At 37.7% G+C, this 21746-nt stretch overlaps 1 protein-coding gene across 1 annotated transcript in view; it reads left to right on the top strand.

Moving 5' to 3' along the window:
• Nucleotides 1–21746, top strand: part of SLC9C1 (solute carrier family 9 member C1) — a 152086-nt gene that overhangs the window by 94579 nt on the left and 35761 nt on the right. The window contains exons 19-24 of the mRNA XM_065913843.1: nucleotides 2391–2488; nucleotides 6171–6290; nucleotides 12167–12362; nucleotides 16965–17153; nucleotides 18222–18371; nucleotides 20508–20559. Of these exons, the coding sequence (XP_065769915.1) occupies nucleotides 2391–2488; nucleotides 6171–6290; nucleotides 12167–12362; nucleotides 16965–17153; nucleotides 18222–18371; nucleotides 20508–20559 (805 nt within the window). The remainder of the gene's footprint in view (nucleotides 1–2390; nucleotides 2489–6170; nucleotides 6291–12166; nucleotides 12363–16964; nucleotides 17154–18221; nucleotides 18372–20507; nucleotides 20560–21746) is intronic.

Genomic DNA, 21746 nt, shown 5'->3' on the forward strand with positions numbered 1-21746 from the left:
GTTTCACCCTAGATAATATACATGTTTCAATGCTGTACACATTTTTTAAAATTATTGGCCTGTTGTTTATATCACTTTCAAATTTTTTTCCATTCAGTAGATTTTTTTCATTTTGTCAATGGTTTCCTTTGCTGTGCAAAAGCTTTTAAGTTTAGATTAGGTCCCATTTGTTTATTTTTGTTTTTGCCTTTGGAGACAGAGCTCCCAAAATGTTGCTACAATTTATGTCAAAGAGTGTTCTGCCTGTGTTTTCTTCTAGGAGTTCTGTGGTTTCCAGTCTTACATTTAGGCCTTTAATTTTGAATTTATTTTTGTATTTTATCTAGGGTGTGAGAAAATGTTCTAATCTCATCCTTCAACATAGAGCTGTCCAGCTTCCCTAGCACCTCTTATTTAGAGATACTGTCTTTTCCCCAGTCTTGCTTGCTTTGTCATAGATTAATTGACCATAGCTGCATGGGTTTATTTCTGGGCTCTCTACCTGTTTCATTGATTTACTTGTCTGTTTTTTTGTGCCAGTACTATACTAAAAAATTAAGTTATTAGCTAAAATTATACTGAAAACTTTCTCCCTTGTTTAATACATCTTGGTTACGCTCACCTGCACAGTTTAATAGATGGTTTACAAAGGTAAAGGGAAGTTCAGCATTGTCTTAGGAATCTGTTTCACTGCAAAAAGAAAAGGTAAAAAAATCCACTCAAATTAGCTTAAGCAGAAGATGTTTTATTTTGAGGAAAATATAGTATTCAGGAACCCTTAAAATCAATGTGGGAGACTCTATTTTGTGTCTTGCTTTCATTATTAATACAAAATGTGGCTCAGAACTTATTCTTTTTTCTTTACTTTCCCCATCTGTAGAAGGAGAAACATGATATCCAAGTGACCTCTTAAATTCCTCCTCCGGTGATATCCTATATTTTCTATAATACATGCTTTCTGTATCTTTTTGATTTATTCCCTTTAATTTTTTCCCTATTTCTACTATTATATCCTCATTGATTTTGTGTTGTTAGGTCTTAATCCAGAAGTCCTATTTTCAAAGTGCGTTGAATCGCTCTGTTCTAGTCTCCAGATCTTCATCTCACCTTGTACATTTTTAGTCCTTCTTTGTACTAGATGTATTTTCATGTGTATCTTAGTCTGATTTGATTTCTGCAATCCCCATTCTAATATTCACTGCTCCCAACAGTATTAATTGGCTATTATAGTTTTCAGACCTTTGGGAGTTCTTTGTTTAAATCTCAGCCAGTTCAGGTTAATGGGAGCAATATCTCCTCCACTACTGTGTGTTTGAAGGGGGAGCATAGCGTGGCAAGACAGTGGCAAAGCAGAGAACACGATGTGGTTGGAGGAAGGGAGGACAGGCTTTCAGTTCAGAAAGAACTGAGCTTCTAATGTGGTCTTGAGAAAACTGCTTAACTCCTTGAGGATTGTCATCTTTCTCATCTGTCAAATACAGATTTGAATACCTTCATCATAAAGCTGTTGCAAGAATTAAATAATTTTATGTAAAACAAAAATTATTTTGTTAATCCAATAGTATATTAGGGAGCTTATAGATGGCAGTTATTTTTAGGAATCAGCCATTCTCTAAATTCTTACAAATTGGTACGAATGATCATTTAAGAATAAACATTTTTCTAGTATTGAACTGGTCAATTACTTGTGTTGCTAAGCTTTCTTGTTATTATGGACAACTAGTTTTTTGATCTTTCATCCTAAAATTTAGTTCTATCCCTTTCTAGTATTCTCCAAGAGCAAAACATGTTTCAATGTTCATAAATAATTGTGCAAACAGAATGTCTTCTATGGAACTGGGAATCTTTAGTCATATCATATATTCCAAATCAGGAAGTATATTCTCAACAGTGTTCAACACACAGAAGCTAAGTGGGCTCTCAGTATATGGCCTGAATGAATGAATGAATGTGTTTTGCACCATAGCAGCAGGTCATCTCATGCTGGGAATAGATTGGAGACAAGAGAGTTCTGTTGTCAAAATATTTGGCTAAGTGAAGTTAAAGAAAGGAATAAACCAAGATCCCTTACTGTAAAATTTCTCAGAGGCTTTAAAATTCAAACATGCATTATGAACTTCTAAGGTGGGGATAGTTTGCAGCAGTTCCCATGCTTATTTGGCCACAGAACTCCACTCATTTTGAAAACGTAATTAACATCTATCAGGAGCCTAGTTTCTTGCATAATGTTTCACTCCACACAGAACTCAGATGTACCTTCTGCACTGACCTCATGGTCTAGACTCCACTGAAAAATGTTTTAATGAAGGTACTAAGTTATTTCTGGGCTTTGACTCCTCCCTCCTGGGTTGTTTCCCCGTAAGCTGTCACTCCGATCCCCATCACGTAACGTGTGATCCGCGTTCCTCTAGGCGAGCTACCAGAGGCAGTACGGGGGCGAGACTCTGTCCCAGACCGCCGTGCAGGTGCTGGTGGGCGCCGCAGGGAGCTTCGGAGAGAAGACGGGCGAGTGAGTACGCTTTCTCCCAAGCCGCTGCACCTGGGGAGCTGTGCGAGCGAGCTGCCGCTTCTGCCTGCTAACCTGCGAGCAGCCAGCGTGATGCGTTCCAGCCCCAGCCTCTTCTCCATCCCTCCAGCAGGCCGTCCCCTGCTTCCAGTCTCCCAGACCTGCTCCTCTCACTCCCTCCTCTGTGCATCTGAACAAGCTGCTCCTCTGGCTGGTGCCTTCTCTTTCTCCTTCTGCCCCCCTCCTAAAGCTACGCTGTGGTAAACCACCCTTCTTTCAGACACCTAGCTGAGGTCAAAGACTTCCGTCAACCCTCCAGGCACATCTTCCCAATGCACACCCTCTCTTGACATATTCATATTGATTTCTTTAGAAGTGACCCTCCACAGCCAGCAGTGAGTTCCTGAGTCAGCCTATTAGCAAGTGCCCTCAGATCATCCCCTGTGGAAGGATGAAGGATGCTTGGTTGGGCAGAGGGAAGAGTTAAACTGCAGTGCGGTTGCAGCAATGACCACCCCAAACCCAGACATACCTTCTTGCTCTAGACCTCTCTTCTGGTACCATGAACGCCAAAATTTCCTGCTCAATTGGTCCTAGGATTGCTTGGACCTTTTCCTTAGGTCATCATCTTACAAGCAAACCAGGTCTTTGGTGTCCACTCCTCAAAACCTACGAGATGAAGGAGGCTGGTGTCTGCTCACATACACTGGCTCGAGGTTTGCCGCTGTTCAGTCACCCAGCACTGTCCAACTCTTTGCAACCCCATGGACTGCAGCACACCAAGCCTCCCTGTCCTTCACCACCTCCTGAAATTTGCCCAAGTCCATTGCATCGATGATGCCATTCAACCATCTCATCTTCTGATGCCCTCTTCTTCTGCCCTCAATATTTCCCAGCATTAGGGACCTTTCCATTGAGCTGGCTGTTCGCATCAGGTGACCAAACTACTGGACCTTCAGCTTCAGCGTTAGTCCTTCCAATGAGTATTGAGGGTTGATTTCCCTTAAGATTGACTGGTTTGATTTCCTTGCTGTCCAAAGGACTTTCAGGCATCTTTAGCACCTCAGTTGAAAGCATCAGGTCTTCAGCATTCTTTGGGCTTGAGGTTTAGTAGTGAGAGATAAAGCCCTGTGTGGGAAGAGAAGCAACCAGACTGGGGCGTGTTCCCATTGCAGTGTGAGTGCAGATTGTCAAAGAGCCTAAGAATTTTAATTTCAAGCCTAGCCATACAAATCATTATCACATTATATTTCCATATATGATACAAGAGCCCCCACCTACCTTCTTGCTCTGGGCCCCTTCAGAAGCTAGGGGACCTGATGGACGTTAGTGAAGTAGAAGGAGAGGGCTGGTCAGATCAATTTAAAACAATCAGATTCATACTTTAAAGACAGATGCACTATGTACAGCAGAAATTTTTAAATGAATGGAAAATGACATGTGAAAGTCCAGTAGTGGTTAGCATATATAGAACACATATAAAACAGTACTTGCATAGGGCAGTTCAGTCCACTCCCTTGATTTTTCCTCTTAAAATCTGCAAAGGCAGAATTAACATCTGCCTCTGAGGACCCAGAGTAAATGGATACAGAAAGGAGGTAAATTGTGGGGAAAGGGAGTTAAGGGTTGAAACGATTCATAGTAGACAGTAAAGGCAAATTTTGAAATGTATTGCATTTTCATTTAAACATGCAAGAGATAAATATTGAATCCTAAACATGTGCAAAACTATATGCCAGCCCTGGGAATATTAAGATCAGTGAAATGGCTTTCAAATCAGAGCAGAAGTCTCCCTTAATTACTCTAAGTTCAGTATTTGCTTCTTTGCTGGGCTGCCCTGGAGCTGATTCTACTATTTGCTGATCATTCCTATCTGTAACCCCATGTGTTGAGGATATCCTGTGCCTAGGAAACAAGTCTAAATATAGAAAGAGTAGGGAGTTTAAACAGAGGTACCAGGACCTGTACTAAGCACCTGTGTAATTATCTAAGAAGCAATACTTTGAATAGGGATTATGCTTATGGTCTTATGTCAGATACAGTTTTAAATATATTACATGTATTACCCATTCAGGTGGTAAAAATCCTCTAAGTGCTATTGTTACCTTTATTTTGCAAGTGGGGAAAGTGAGGCACAGAGAGATTAAATAATTTACCCAAGGTTATTTGACTAATTAATTACAGAGCCCAGATTCAAAGCCAGGCTACCTCACTATCCAGTTAAAAAGATCATACTGTTTTCCTAAATCAAGTCTAAACAGTGAGCATATTTAGAGCATATCAAATAGGAACCCAAGAGCCTGATATACACTATAATTTGGCCTGTTAAAATATCACATGCACTGATATCACAGAATTTTAGGATTCACAGGAACTTGTGAAATGATCAAATCTTAACTTAGACATTAGCTGAGGTTTCCTGGTTTGCCAGGACTATATTAAACAGCCCCTGTGTGGATCCAGAGTGCCCTTTTATTTATTGTGCAGAACACTTATTACACTTAACTGCAACTGTTGTTGGCATATTTTACTCCACTAGTCTTCAGAAGTCTTGAAAACGGAGTCCAGTAATTTTTTTAATGGTTTACCCCATTCATTTATCAAGCATAATAGGTACTCGACCAAATATTTTAACAATCAGAACTGAATCAATTCATATACACATTCATGATTTTCCATGCCATTACCATACTGTTATATTAATCACAGAGAACAGATTACCTTCCTTCTTTTTAACTATGTCAGTATCTCTGTAACAGAGAAATTACCCGCCTTTTAGGGTGAGAACATTATAATCTATAGGAAGAACAAGAACTTCCTTTGGACTTAAGTCACCAATGCCCTTCTATTAAGCTGCATTTTAAGGTAGGGCCTCACACCCGGGGATGGAGCCCCAACCTCCTTCTGAAGAAGAGCAAGACCTAAATATAGCACTCAGATCTGAGCTCTCAAAAAAAAAAAACAAAAAAAAAACAAAACAGAAGAAACCTACAGGCAACCTGGGGACAAACGTCTATGGTGGGTTTACGAGCACCAAGTCTTCCAGGTAACCATTTTTACTCTTTTACTTCACCACTTGTATTTCCCCCATAAATTCACTGATTACTTGCCCAGAAGGTGAAAGAAAAGAGATGGGGGGATATGTGAGGTGAGCCGGATGCTTCCTATATATGTTCTCATTTAATTTTCCCAGGCATTAGTAATCTTACCTCCATTCTACAAAGCAAACAAGTTAGTGAGGTATTTAGTTCATTGCCACCCAGATAATAGAGGATCCAACATGAAAATCCACATATATTTGAATCCCAAGTATTTTAATCATGGCATGCTTTCTCTTCCTGAAACATGACTTCTCTATTTTGAACCATTTTTTTAATACTCTGATTAATAAACCAATTTTTATTGAACCATTTTTATACTCCATGATTAATATTGAACCATTTTTATACTCTAATTAATAAGTGAATTTTTATACTCTCTAATTAATTAATTAAAGCTCCAGCTCCTAATTTCACAAATAACCCACCTTTATCAACATCTTTGTGACTTAGACCTATGCCTATGAAAGTGTCTCACTTCCTGTCATCACGCAACGAAATAGTTTTCCTGCCTTCTGATAATTCTGCATTAAACTTATCTCACAAATTTTAAAGCATGCTTAAATGTTTCTTCTTCCTTTTTTAAGGTATATGAATGCTGAGACAATAAAGAATTATTCTGAAAGCAAAAAAATTCTTGTCTTTACTAGAAAAGTATTGCTCAATTGGGTGTATAATACGAAAAAGGAAAAAGGGATCCCATCAAGGTCAGTGCTTTTAAACCTTACGAGACATGCTATTATATTCATTTGACATTTCCTTTTTATTTATTTTTTAAAATGTATATCCTGGATACTTTGTAAAATATTTTGAGGTAGTTTACAACTAAGTTGTTTATATATATATATATATATATATATATATATATATATATATATATATATACAAAAAGTTACCTAAAGAATAAAGATAGAGTGTAATAACTTTTATTATAGATGTAAATTTCAAACAAGATTAAACATTAACGATTTAAAGTGTACCATTCAGTGTTATTTAGGACATCTGCAAAATTGGACAACCAGTTCCTCTGTCACATTTCACAGCATTTCCGTTGACCCAAATGTGAGCCCAATACCCATTAGGCAGGCACTCCCCACTCACTCTTCTCCCCAGCTGCTGGACAGCACTAGTCTGCTTTCTGTCTCTATGAACTTACCTGTTCAGCTGTTTCATACAGATACACTTACACAATGCAACACCTTTGGTTTCTGGATTCTTTCACTCAGCACACGGTTTCTTCCATATTGTAGCATAAGGTTCGTCTACTTCATAGCAATAACAATACCTTATTTCTTCTTATGACTGAGTAATAATAGTCCATTGTGTGGACGTGCTGTATTTTCTTTATCCATTCACTGGCTGATGGGTAGTTGAGTTATTTCACCCTTTGACTATTGTAAACAGTGCTCCTATGCTCCTATGTACAGTTATATTTGTTTGAATTCCTGCTTTCCATCTTTTGGGCATGCACCTAGGAGTAAAATTGGTGGATCATATGAAAATAAAACTTATTTAATTAATTTATTGAGGAAACACCAAATTGTTTTCCACAGCTGCTACATAATTGTGAAAATAGGAAATGTGAGTCCATCTACCTTACTTTTCCTTTTCAAAATTGGTATAGCTATTCAGGATTCCTTGCAATTCCATTTGAATGTTAGGATTAGCTTGTCTTTTTATGCACATAAAAAAAAATTCATTTGGATTTTCATAAGGATTGCATCTAACTTGTAAATTGTCATATTAAAATATTTAACTTTCTGATTTATGAAATAGAGTGGCTTTTCATTTATTTAGATCTTAATTCCTGTTAGAAACATCTTTAGTTTTCAGTGTACATGTCTTTAGTAAAACTTAATCTTATGTATTTTTATGCTATTTTAAATAAAATTTTGTTCCTAATTTCATTTTTGTACAGTCCATTTCTCATGTATAGAAATACAAATCATTTTCTGTATATTGATCTTGTATCTTAAAGCTTTGCTGAATTCATTTAATAGTTTTAGTTGTTTTTTGTGAATTCTCTAGCATTTTCTGTATTTAAGATCCTGTCATCGAGGAATAATTTTACTTCTTCCTTTCCAATTGGGATGTCTTTTCTTTACTTAGATTCAAGAGAGGTTTTCCTCTTTTCAATAGAAGTATCAATACATATACAATGGTTCTTTTAAAGCCTTCAATAGTGACTTAAGCTGTAACTATCTGGGTAATTATTTCTGTTGATGTGACAAAGAAATGGAAATTTGAAAAACTAGGATTGATAGTCAATCTACCTTTTAGGCTGTCTCTTAATTATTATTCATCTCACAGTAGGTAGTGCAGATTCTGGAGTCAGGTGGCTTAATTTAGTATCCTAGTCTTCATTGAATCATTTATTTGCTGAAGGAACTTTACAGGCCTCAGTTTTTTCACTTGAAAAATGGGTAAAGCAATATCTATCATATTTTGAAAGCTAACTGATACAGGTTACATTTGACAAAGTAACTGTCACAAAGTAGGTACTAGTGTATGCTAGTTGCGTTCTCCTTTGCTTACCTTACGGGATTGTTGTAAAGATTACATAAATTGTGTGTGTAGAAGCACTTAGTCCAGAGAATAATGATAGCTAAGCACTCAAATATTAGCATTTACTGGTAAGCGCTAAATAGTGTTCGATTAAAAATTGAATTCTTTAGTCAATGGATGAAGTCATCATCAAAGCTGAACAAGCACACTAGAAAAGAACTGATCACGAAAGTGAATCAGCAGAAATAACAGCAGCAGATTTATATCCCTAATGCTTCAGTTATTGAAATTATCTAATATGGACTATAAGCATTACTGAAATGTTGAAATTAGCAAGTGATGGAATCACAAACATGAACAAGGTCAATTACCAAAAGAAAATGAATAGAAAAATGGAAAATACATACAATTCTTAAAATTAAAAATTCAGCTTAACTTTTCAGAGTTAAAAGATAGCATGCTTGTGTGCCTCGTCACTTGATGCCATGCAGCTCACCAGGCCCCTCCCTCCCCTGAATTTCCCAGGCAAGAACACTGCAGCGGGTTGCCATTTCCTGCCCTAAGGGGTCTTTCTGACCCAGGGGTGGAACCTACAGCTCCTGCATTGGCCGGCAGGGTCTTTACCCCTGAGTCACCTGATATATCTACCTGGAGGGACCCAGGACTGTGAGGCTGGAGTGGGGACCCCTGGGGCAAACCTGAGAATCTTGAACCTCCGCATTCTTGTGAATACCTTGGCTTGACAGAAGTAGCCACCTCTCTTCTGCTGGAGAACAATAGCCTTTTATCACCTTTAAGAGCTGCAAAGACATCATGAGATAAAGCTTTTTCTTAGTTTCTACCACCTTTCATAGTTTCCATGGTAATTACCCAGGTCAAGTCTCAACATAGGTGGAGGGGAAAATATAGTGGCTGCTTCAGGAAGAGCACAACTTATCAACGGAAAGAATTACAGGACTTGACTGATACCAACAAATGCTAATAGAACATGTAAGGGAAGGGGTCTTGAGGACGCTGGACCAGAGGGCTGCAACATAAGGCCAGACTGGGAAGAAATTTATTGGCACAGAGTTCTTAGCCATAACTCAGTTTTCAACATTCTGCCGAGGACATTTGGAGCTGGTGCAATTATATTCCTGAGATGGTTCTTGTTTGGAAGAAGAATCCTGGTTCTTGGAAAGAAGGTTACAACAACCAGACAGCATATTAAAAAGCAAAGACGGGACTTCCCTGGTGACAGTGGTTAAGAATCCCACCTGCCGATGCAGGGGACACGGGCTCAGGCCCTGGTGTGGGGAGACTCCACATGCTGCAGGGCAGCTGAGCCTATGAGCCACAACTACTGGGCCTGCGAGCCCTAGAGCCCTTGTTCTGCTGCAAGAGAAGCCACTGCGGTAAGAAGCCCAAGCACTGCAACAAAGAGTAGCCGCCACTCACCACAATTAGAGAAAGCCTGCGTGCAGCAACGAAGACCCAGAGCAGCCAAGAGAAAAAAAATTAGAAAAAAAAAAGCAAAGACATCTCTTTGCTGACAAAGGTCTGTATTGTCAAAGCTATGATTTTTCCAGTAATCATGTACAGATGTGAGAGTTGAACCATCAAGAAGGTTGAATGCCAAAGAATTGATGCATTCAAATTGTGGTGCTGGAGAAGACTCGAGAGTGCCTTAGAGAGCAAAGAGAACAAACTAGCCAATCTTAAGGGAAATCAACCCTGAATATTAATTGGAAGGACTGATGCTGAAGCTGAAGCTCCAATACTTTGGCCACCTGATACAAAGAGCCAATGCACTGGAAAAGACCCTGATGCTGGGAAAGATTAACAGCAAAAGGAGAGGGGGGGTGGTAGAGGATGAGATGGTTGAATGGCATCACTGATTCAATGGACATGAACTTGGGTGAACTCTGGGAGATGGTAAGGGACAGAGAGGTCTGGCTTGCTGCAGTCCATGGGTCTCAAAGAATCTGATATGACTTAGTTACTGAACAACAACATACTTGATAAGGGGTTAGTATCCAAAATATATAAGGAATTCATACATTGAATAGCAAAAAACAAGCAATCCAATTAAAAATGGGCAGAGGAACTGAATAGACATTTTACCAAAGAGAACATACAAAAGGCCAATACAAACATGAAAAGGTGCTTAATGTCACCAATCACCAAGGAAGTACAAGTCAAAATCACAATGAAATATTATCTCATACTTGTTAGAATGCCTATCATCAAAAAAAAAAAAAACCAAGTAGTACGTATTGGCAAGGGCATGAAGAAGAGGGAACCATAATACACTGTTGGTGGGAATGTAAACTTGTATGTAAACTTGCACAGCCACTGTGGAAAACAGCATGGAGGTTCCTCAAATAATTAAAAATGAAACGACCATATGATCTAGCAGTCCCACTTCTGGGTATATATCCAAAAGAAATAAAAACATCAGAAAGAAATTTGCAATCATATTTTATAGTAACATTATTCACAATAGTTAAGATATAAAAATAAACTAAGTATCCATCACCAGATGAATGGATAAAGAAAATACAGCGGAGAAAGAAGGAATTTTTGTCATTTGTGACAATATGGTTGGATCGTGACAGTTCTATGCTAAATATAAGTCAGACCAAAAAAGACAAATACTGCATGGTATCACTTATATGTTGACTCCAAAAATAAGTAAAATGAAATGAAATAATAGATTTTTTGAAGTCAGCTAATATAAACAGAGAGTAGAAAAAGAGGTTACCAGAGTTGAGTGTTTAGGGAAACAGAGATTAGTAAAAGGTTACTAAAAGGAACTTTCAGCTATAAGGCGAACAAGATCTGAAGATGTAATGTAGTGCATGGTGACAATAACTGAGAAAAGAATTTAGTCATACCTCAGAATAGTCACACATCATGTGAGGTGATGGGTATATTAATTAACTAGATGGGAGGAATCCTTTCACAAAGTATATGTATATCAAGCCACTAGGATAGATAGTTTCAATATCTACAATTTTACATGTCAGTTATACCTCAATATGACTGAATTTTTTTTAAGAAGTAAAGAAAAACAGTCTGAAGAGACAGCTGGGAGGGAAGTCTTACCTTGAAGTTAACAAGGCTTTCATTCTATGGGTCTCCCTCTCTCTGGCACTGCCTGAGACCTTGGAGGATTTTTGCAATGTGATGACAGGATCATATAAGCATTTATGATTTATCTCATTTTTATTAAATAGGAATGCAAGTCATAAAAATTGTAAAAATTTCAGGTCCTGCATAACATGAGTCTAAATCTAAGAATAACAAAGTAATCAGCACTCACCTGCTCTTTAGTCAATAATTGATTAATCATTTTGTTTGAGTTTTAGCAATAATAATGCATTATTATACTACTTGAATAATTTAAAATTAAAATTAAAACTGCATAAAGTAAATCCTTTCACTCACAATTCTACTATCCAGCATACTCAGTATAAAAATAATTTTTCAAAGCACATATGTTAAAGTTTTTATAAAATGTGTACCTATCCTGTTTCACTCCCACACATATTAGGATTTGTGTCAGACTGTATGCCTTGACAAGGAAAAATGCTCATGCTCCATTGCTAAGAGAAAAATAAGCAGGTTATAGAGCAGTATACATGATATGGTTCTTTTTGTATTCACAGATAATGATTATATAAACAAAAATATTGAAACAATATTAAAACTGGTAATAGTAGCCATCTCTGAGAAGTAGAATAATTAGAAGGTGGGAAAGATTTTTTTTTTATTAATATCTCCAGTTTGAATTATCTCTGTTTTATGATCTGAAGTATTTCTACTAAAAGTATAAGTAAAAATGAATGAGCAGTGAGGAAAGAAAGAAAGAAAGAGGGGAAACTAGCCTAAGGACGTTTACAGAGGAGGAAATTAAAGGACCAGTACCTGAAGTAGAATGCCAGCAAGTGTTTGGTAGTAACGGCTACTTCTCAGAATTAAGCTGGGCTTTGTCGCTATTGATGATTAGATCAGGACTGAGCATATAATGAAATTAATTCAGTGTAATTATTTTATCAGATAAAACTATATCTTTTTTTAAACTTTTTTTTTGCAGACATTGCTTTCTTCGTGCATGCCATAAAATAGTATTTACTGATGAATTTGAGTACATCGGATACCTTGTCATACTAATGAATATGTTTCCTCTTATAATTTCTTGTATATCTGTGTTGAACGATATCTATGAAACAGAATTAGCATATGCTAACTACTCTTTTCTTGCGTTTTATATCATGGAGGCACTACTTAAGGTAAAGCTAAATGTGCTTTTGTGTGTGTGGTGGTATGTCTAACAGGGAGATTTCATAATTTTATTTTTCTACACTAGCTGCACAGACAGTTTTCTAAAGGATTGCATAAAATTCTCCCTCACTCCTCAAACAAACTTTATTTTTTAAAGGTGATTTTTACAGTGACAATAATAAATATTCATACTTTAAGGACTGATTTTGTATTTGCAAATGTTCAAATAATGCGTGTTCAAAGAAGAACAGAGTGAGTTACAGGGGTATTGGCAATGTTCTTCAGCTTAGCAAAGTGGTGAGCACCTGGATTTTTTAAAATTTATTTTTATATTAGATAAATGAATAGATGGATAAGTAAACTGATAGAGATTCATTTATACTTAAAAAACATTTAATAGTTTGATTTTTTTTAATTTAGTGTAAAGATAGCTGTTGAATGATGGAAACGTATGTCCACAACTGACAACACTACTGTGTCACATGGGGCTTCCCTAGGGGCTCAGCAGCAAAGAGTCTACCTGCCAGTGCGGCGGATGTGGGCTCAGTCCCTGTGTTGGGAAGATTCCCTGGGGAGGAAAGCAGCAGCCCCTTCAGTATTCTTGTGCCTGGGAAATCCCGTGGACAGAGGAGCCTGGCAGTCCACTCCATTGAGTCACAAAGAATCAGACACGATTTAGCAATTAAACAACAACAACAAATTGTGCCATATAGATCAAATTGTATGTAAAATATTTTTAGCCAAATGATTTAAATAGAGGAATTAAATTTGATATTTGGACAAAATGGATGACTCTCAAATCATTACTGGAACATTAAAATACTAGAGCTATGATTACTGGGGGGAGTGGAATGGATTCACATTCAATCATTGTATGTAATAAATCCCAACTAGTTGGAAAAACCATAGGAGATGTCACAGAGTTAAGAAAAATTAAAGCAATTAGAGTCAGCATTAGTACTAGGGTGAGAATAAGAGTAAAGTGTTCCCTAAAATCATTTAATATGTACTATAGTGGAAAGAACAGTGAGCCCAGATGCAGACCTGACTCTGGTTTTGGCTTTCTCCAATAAAATGTTAGCTGTTCACCATGTCAGTAAACTTTTCTCAACTTCAGTTCCTTCTTCTGTAAAATATCAAGGTTGGCCTAAATCTTCAGAGCTAAGAGGACACTCCCAACTGTTCAATCCTGTGTCTGCCTCTCCTTTCTGTTTAACTCAAGATTCATCTTCACTACCCAGTTTACAAACTTGCCTTCACTTATTTTCTTTGCCCTGTTTTCTATTTAGTTCAGTTCTTCCCCCTTTGTAGTATGCCTTTTAAAATATTCATTATTATCAATAACAATAATAATAAATGATCTCTGAGGTGCCAGGTATCACTGCAATTATAACATTTCAAACCCTTGTTTACACTTTAATGTAGATATTATGCCTTGCATTTTACAGATGAGGGACCTGAGTCTCTGAAAAGTTTTGTAACTTGTTTAAGGTCACATAGCTAATGAATAGGAGAGTTGGGATCCAATCCCTCAAAGTGTGTGTTCTTTCTTATACACAATTCTGTCTTAAACTTTGCTTCTCATATTTTCAAACTTTCCCCCAATACTCCTCAACCTATTAGAGTAATGGATCTTTTAAAACTTTCTCAGAGGAAGGATAATCACTCTTCTGCATCTGGGTGCCAGAGGCTGTAACAACTTTATAGTTGACAGACCTCTCTTTCTTTGAAGCCTGTGCTATCATTTTATACCAAGCTCTTCCTCTCCTATGGCTTTATTCCATGTGTGTGTGAGTGTGTGTGTGTGTGTGTGTGTGTGTGTGTGTGTGTGTTAGCAGCTCAGTCATGTCCAACTCTTTGCAACCCCATGGACTGTAGCCCACAGGCTCCTCTGTCTATGGCATTCTCCCGACAAGAATGCTGGAGTAGGTTGCCATTCCCTTCTCCAGGGGATCTTCTCAATCCAGGGACCAAACCCTCCTTTCCTGTGCCTCCTGCATTGCAGGCAAACTCTTTACCATCTGGGCCCCCAAGGAAGCCCGAGTGGCTGTATTCTTTGACCTCCAAATAACTCCTTCATGTTTCTGAATATTTGGTATCTAGATAAAGTCTTACTATTTATACCAGTTCTTTCAGCTCCTAAGAGAAAGAACTCACCTATACTCTGTTGCAACAAGAAGGAAACAAGACTTACAGTAGCTAAACTGTGTCTTGCACCGGACCTCACAAGACCAGGATCTGATCTTCTGCTCCCTAGATTCAGACATTGACTTTCCTCAGCCTGGCCAAATGAGAGCACACTCAAGAGAAATGACACTATACCATTAAACCCTCTACCACTTGTCTGTTTACAAACAAGTATGACAGTTCCTTTGGGCACCTGATGCAAAGAACTGACTCATTGGAAAAGAACCTAATGCTGGGAAAGATTGAAGGCAGGAGGAGAAGGGGACAACGGAGGACGAGATAGTTGGATGGCATCACCGACGCGATGGACATGAGTTTGAGTAGGCTCTGGGAGTTGGTGATGGACAGGGAAGCCTGGTGTGCTGCGGTCCATGGGGTCACAGAGTCAGACACAATTGAGTGACTGAACTGAATTGATGACAATTCCTTAATTTACAATGAAGCTTTTGCTCTCCCTGGCATGAATATGTCTGTCTCCTTCACTTTCTCTGAATTATAGTGAGTAGGAGGATCAGGTTGCTAAAAAAACCAAATTAATCAATATTACAAATCAGTATATTAAGTATTATGATAAAGAAATACACGGGGTGCTATTGGAAAACATGGGAATTCATTATACAGAATATTACGGTCAGAGAAACAAGTCTATCAAGGAAAGGAGATGCTTCAGTTGAACTTTGAATAATGAATAGGAGTCAAAGTAGAGACTGAACATGTGAGTATGGAGCAGAATAGACAACAAGAACAAAGGAAAACTTAGAAGTGACAATGTGACACACACAAGGAACCCTATTCCTAATGACAGGATTGGTCAGGATGAAGACTAGAGAGATGGTAAATTTGTGTGGAGGATGTGGAAAATAAAACAAAAGGCACAGACATGAATTATGAGATAGGGTCTCATGGGCCAGGCTATCTCAGTCACTTCTCTGGCATCAACTACCATTCAGAGTCTCATGACTCCCAAACTTATGTCTTCTGCTTGGATTTTGTTCAGAGCCTCAGATCATATAGACAACTGATGATTGAGTCTCTACAACAAAACAACATCTCAAATAATTTATTCAAAATAAACTTATCATCTCTAAGCCTACTCTTTCTTCAAAGTTCCACTGGAAATCTAATTTCCCAGGCTGGAATCCACAGTCATTTTTGACTATTCCCACTCTATTAGTTATAGTTGCTGTTCTTCAGTCACTAAGTCCTGTCTGACTCTTTATGACCCCATGGACTGCAGTACACCAGGCTTCCCTGTCCTTCACTATTTCCTGGAGTTTGCTCAAATTCATGTACATTGAGTTGGTGAAGCTATGCAACTGTCTCATCCTCTGTCACCGCCTTCTCCTGCCCTCAGTCTTTCCCAGCATCAAAATCTTTTCCAATAAGTTGACTCTTTGCATCAGGTGGCCAAGGTATTGGAGCTTCAGCATCAGTCCTTCTAGTGAATACTGAGTTGATTTCCTTAAGGATTAACTGGTCTGATCTCCTTATTGTCCAAGGGACTCTCAAGAGTCTTCTCCAGCACCACAATTTGAACACATCATTTCTTTGGCTCTTCTTATGGTCCAACTCTCACATCTGTACATGACTACTGGAAAAACCATAGCTTTGACTATGTGGACCTTTGCTGGCAAAGTAATGTCTCTGCTTTTTAATATGCTGTCTAGGTTTGTTATAGCTTTTTTTCCAAGGAACAACATCTTTTAATTTCATGGTTGCAGTCAGCATTCAGTGACTTGGGACTCTTTGGAGCCCAAGAAGATAAAATCTAACAATGTTTCCACTTTTTCCCCATCTACATGCCATGACATGATGGGACCACATGCTGTGATCTTTGTTTTTTGAATGTTGAGTTTTAAGCAAGCTCTTTCACTCTCCTATTTCACCCTCATCAAGAGGGTCTTTAATTCCTCTTCACTTTCTGCCAGTAGAGTGGTATCATCTGTGTATCTGAGGTTGTTTTTGTTTCTCCCAGCAATCTTGATTCCTTCCAGCTTGTGATTCATCCAGCCTAGCATTTTGCCTGATGTACTCTGCATATAAGTTAAATAAGCAGGGTGACAATATAGAGCCTTGATGTAGTCCTTTCCCAGTTTTAAACCAGTCCCTTGTTCCACGCCTGATTCTAACTGTTGCTTCTTGACTTGCTTATTTATAATAAGATTTCAATAAAATATTTTTAAATAAATAAATAATGAATGAATGAATTAGTAGGTATTTTGAATATTTTCTGTCTTGGAATAGATGCTTCAATGTTTTAGCCATTTAATTTCAAGTTGATGTGATCACTTACTAGTATTTCAGACAAGTAGAGTCTTAAGGTACATCAGAGAAAAACTTAACTATTCATGTTTCAGTTATTATGGAAAATAATGTGAAAGCAAAAACAAATAAGGTAGTGCAATTTCTTTTTAAATCAACAGATAGCAGCGATGAGGACAGAATATTTTTTCCATGCCTGGAATCTATTTGAGCTAACAATTACGCTAGTTGGCATCATAGATGTAATTCTGATTGAGACAAATTCCATTAATTATTATATTTTTGATTTGGTTCAAACAGTCATCATTATAAAAGTTGTTAGATTTCTTCGCATCCTACGCATTTTGAAGGTAAAGAACTATTAAATCAAGCAGTTTCAAATTTCTTCTGACTACTTCATGAAATATGGATGAAAATCAGCTTACTAGTTTTGTGGTTTCCACTTTCTGTTGGGCTGGTGTTTATATTTAGATTATTTTGACAAGTTAAGTCTCATAACAGATTATATTGTGAATATCTAAGTAATATTAGAAATTCATTTAGTACATGGAAGTACAGAAATACCCATCACAGCCTTTCCTTTCAGTAGAAAGCACGTGGGAACCCAAAGTGACATTTATTCTTATGAATACCTGAAATAATTGATAGAAGCTGCAAAGCAAACCATGTGTGTTTGCAGTGACAATGCAAGTAGTGTGCATTCATACAAGTTAAGAAACTTAAAAACGCACATTTTGTGTTATATAAACTCATAGTACTATAAAGTCAGCATCTAAAATGACCTTTAATTGTCTAATGTGTCTTTCTATACCAATATAACCAGTAATTATTCTCTGTGTAAGTGTGGAGAAGTGTGGAGCAAAGATGGGAAAGTGTAGAGTTTGGCCAGTTCTGCGGAAGTTAGGAGACGCTACAGTGGTCACAGTTAAGCTGAAGACTTAAACCCTTAGCAAAGAAACAATTAGAAGCTAATTGTGAGGTCAAATAAGGACCATAGTTGTGGTGAGCTCTAACTCAAATGAACTGTGAACCATCCAGTGAGAAGTTTGGTGGGAGGTTTAGTAGGTAAAAGTGGCAGTACTTCATAGACAAGTCATTTTGTGACCTAAGCCCAGAAGATTAAGCACGTTGTTTCCCAAGAATAAAATCCCTTAAAATATCATGCAATTCTCTACAATGGAAATAAGTAAAAAATAAAGTCTTAACTTTATGTAGGCATCTAATATTATTAGTTATGGGGAAATAGCTCTAGCCATGAAGCTACAGAGATTCTGTGAATAAAATGACTAAGAATCTTGACAAGTTGCTATAGTTACCATTGAGAGCATGTCATTTCTTATTATTACCTATTTTAAACTAGCCAACATAAAATCAACCATAATTTGTACAAATTATATTAAATATCTTGTTTTTTTCAGCTTGTAACACCAAGGTTGCTGCAAATATTAGATAAAAGGATGAGCCATCAGCTGTCCTTTAGGTATGCTATACTAAAAGGATATATCCAAGGCGAAGCAGATATAATGACTATAATTGACAAGATTGCAAGTTCCAAACAGGTTAAACAGGTGAGGAAAACTTTAAGTGCTAAGAAAATGGTTCATTTCCCTCACTCCTCAGTTGCCCTCGCCCATCATGTCTTCTTTCTATATATGTAGAGGTGAGCTCTGACTCTTGGTTTGCTGAGAAATTTTTGCAAAAACAGAAACCAGTCTACATTTATATTACTCAGATGACTCCTCACTGAAGTGTCTGTGACACATTAGCAAGTTATGAGGCTCCTCTAGGCCCATCTGTGTTTCTGAAAATAAGAGTATTTTCTTATTATGGCTGAATAGTACTCCATTATGTGTATGTGCAGCATCATCTTTACCCACTCATCTGTCAAAGGACATTCAGGTTGTCTCCATGTCTTGGCTCTTGTAAATAGCATTATTCATGCCAGCCAAAAAGTTGAGACAACCCACATGTCTATCAGCTGTTGAACTGATAAATAAAATGTGATGTAATTGCATAATGGAATACTAAGATTATTAAGCAATAAAAAGAATGAAGTATCAATACTATAGCATGGATGAACTTTGAAAGCATGCTAACTGAATGAAGACAGTCACAATGCACTTACAGTATGATTCAATGTATAAGAAATGTCCAGAACAGGCAAATCTATACAGGCAGGAAATAGATTACTGGTTCCCTATGGCTGGGGAGGGTGGGGGGCCGGTGAGGGTGGTGGGTGTGGATGAGGAGGAACTGTAATGGTTATGAAATTTCTTTTAGGAGGATGAAGATGTTTTGAAATTGTGAGGATGATTGCACAATGCCACGAATGTATTAAAAAATCATTTAATTATATACTTTGAATGAGTTAAAAACAAGTTATGAGCCTCTTGGGGCATACATTTTGGTCCTTTTGGAGCTATCATGAAACCCATGTGTACAAATGAGCTTCTCTCAATGCAAGTTCCAGGATCTATCAGGCTAAGATGCATTAAATAGGAAATACTGGAGGATGATAAGTGATGGCAGGGTTGAGCAGACAGACCTTCCTCATAATCTCCAAATCTCCTTCTGTTTCTCTATATGCTTGATTTTCCCACAGTAAATAGTAAAAATGAGAGATGGGGATCTGACAAGTAGAAAGAAGTACCAGCAACTTATTTAGAGGGAAATCATATCTAATTCCCTCATTTTACAGATGAGAAAAATGAAGCCAAGAAAGATTTAATGATTATGTCCAAAGTCACATACACAGCTAGTAATCAGCAAACAGAATGCTAGGGCCTAAGTTCTATATCTTATTTTTCATTTTCTCGATTGAGTCAGATTAACACTGATGTTTGCCCCTAAGTTTGTCATCGATGTGAAATTAGACAGTCATCTTTCAAGATAATTTAGAATATTTTAATGCTATATGTCATATGCCCAAAGTTCTGTAGTTGAGAACATTGAACACTCAATATGTAGTTGAACACAAATCACTGTATCTTTTCTCTCTTCACCACCTGTAACTTTAAAACCTTTGCTGAATTTTGTTACCTTTTATACTCACTCATATTGAGGATACACAGTAGAAAATACAAAAGAACTTGAATATTTAAGATATTGGCCAGTTTCAATCCTCATTTCTGCTCTCACATATTTTGGTTAAAACTTCTACCTCATTTAAGATTGAAAACCACATGTATTTCCTAAATTCAAAGGTTCTCAAAAATTGAATGGGAAATACCTCGCATGCCTGTATTTTTCAGAATCAACAGTATCCTAAAGTAAGTTACTTTAAGAAAAAATATATGACTTACCTTTGGGTTTCTCAAAATCAGCCTAGGTAATGCCACTTCTCATCTTCTCCACTACTCTTGCTGGAGTAAAATAAAATTCATTGCACACAATTCCCAGGTGGAGTGCTAGAGAACCTGCCGGCCAATGCAGGGACACAAGAGACACGGGTTCAGCTCGAGTCAGGACAACACCCTGGAGGGGGACATGGCGACCCACTCCAGTATTCTTGCCTGAAGAATCCACAGTCCATAGTGCTGCAGTGTTGGACATGACTGAAGTGGCTTGGCACACACGCACAAAATTCAATTCTAGTTCCTGAAAAATCTCCATCATATTTTCCTTTACAGTTATCGGTTGTAAATGTAAAGGCCTTTTATAACAGTTTGTTTTCCAGTGAGAATAATATTTCTTTTGTTCCACAGATGCTATTAAGGAGGGTAACGAAGAACACAGGACACGCCATGAAAGAACTAGGTAGGTGCCTCTCACCCTGAAGATCTAGCATGACCGTTTCTTTACCATCACTCCTTTAGAAAGGCAATGGTTTTGATAACTAAACTGGTCTTTGAGGAGATCTACTTATTATCAATAATAAAGTGAATCGCTCCAACAATCAACATGATCATATCTTTGAATGAGAATAGTGCAATATTACCCCTCCACATTTGCTTTTTCTGCCTTATGTGACAACAAAGACCTTTTCATTTCTGTTTAAAGAAAATACATTAGCATGCCATGATTGTGCATGTCTTTATCACACTACAAATTCTATTTTCTTCCAAACGTACTATGCTGAACAACACAAGGATGGAAGTTATTTTTTTCTCCATTTGCCACAGAGTTGCCATCTGAGGATTTAGGCTTTAAAATGAGTTGAAATCAGAGCAGAATCTCACGGAATTGCTGGTTTGGCTGCTAGAAGGCTCAGTGCTCACACATGACAACAGCCTGTTCTCTGAATTGTGCCAGGTCATGGTCCTAGTGCAGGACAAATCCTGGGAGTGAGACAGACATCCCTATGGCATATTGTCTGTATGTTCAGAAAAGGGAGTTTGGTACGAATGGTAGACAGTAATAGAACACAGCAAATCTGGAATGAGCCTAATCATGAGAGATCTTGCATGGCAGAGAGTTGTCAAGTCAGACAAGAGGTCATGATCAAGAAAAACTTCTAAGTGGATGAAACTCTCATGGGCACCTAGGAATCTACATCACATTAGCAGGACATAGATGGATGCATCATCTAGATGCCCAGACAGGATGGGTCGAAATGACCCAGAATGAGTGAGAGGACTCGATCAGAAGCCATGTTTAAGCACACAGTCTATTGTCAGAAATCTTGATTCAAACAGAATAAAAAATCGGGTCATAAACTTTAGACCTAGAGCCCAGGAGGGCCTCTCAGCATCTGGTGGAGGTGCATCAGTGTGACTGTTAATCCTAGGACTAGGGCTTGTCTGTACTTCTTCATGGGCTTAGACACAGTATGGGGCTGCCAACAAGGAAATGTCAGGCAGAACTCTGCAACTATGGGTGAATTCTGATTGATTACAGAAATCTCTTTAGGGAGAGATACATTTCCCTGTGATCAGGGTTGTGCTCCATGGGTTTAGAAAATAAATATTAACTTACTGTCCACATGAAATATTTAAGCAATGTCC

This window comes from Muntiacus reevesi, chromosome 21 (genome assembly GCF_963930625.1).
Source record: "Muntiacus reevesi chromosome 21, mMunRee1.1, whole genome shotgun sequence".
Lineage (NCBI taxonomy): Eukaryota > Metazoa > Chordata > Mammalia > Artiodactyla > Cervidae > Muntiacus > Muntiacus reevesi.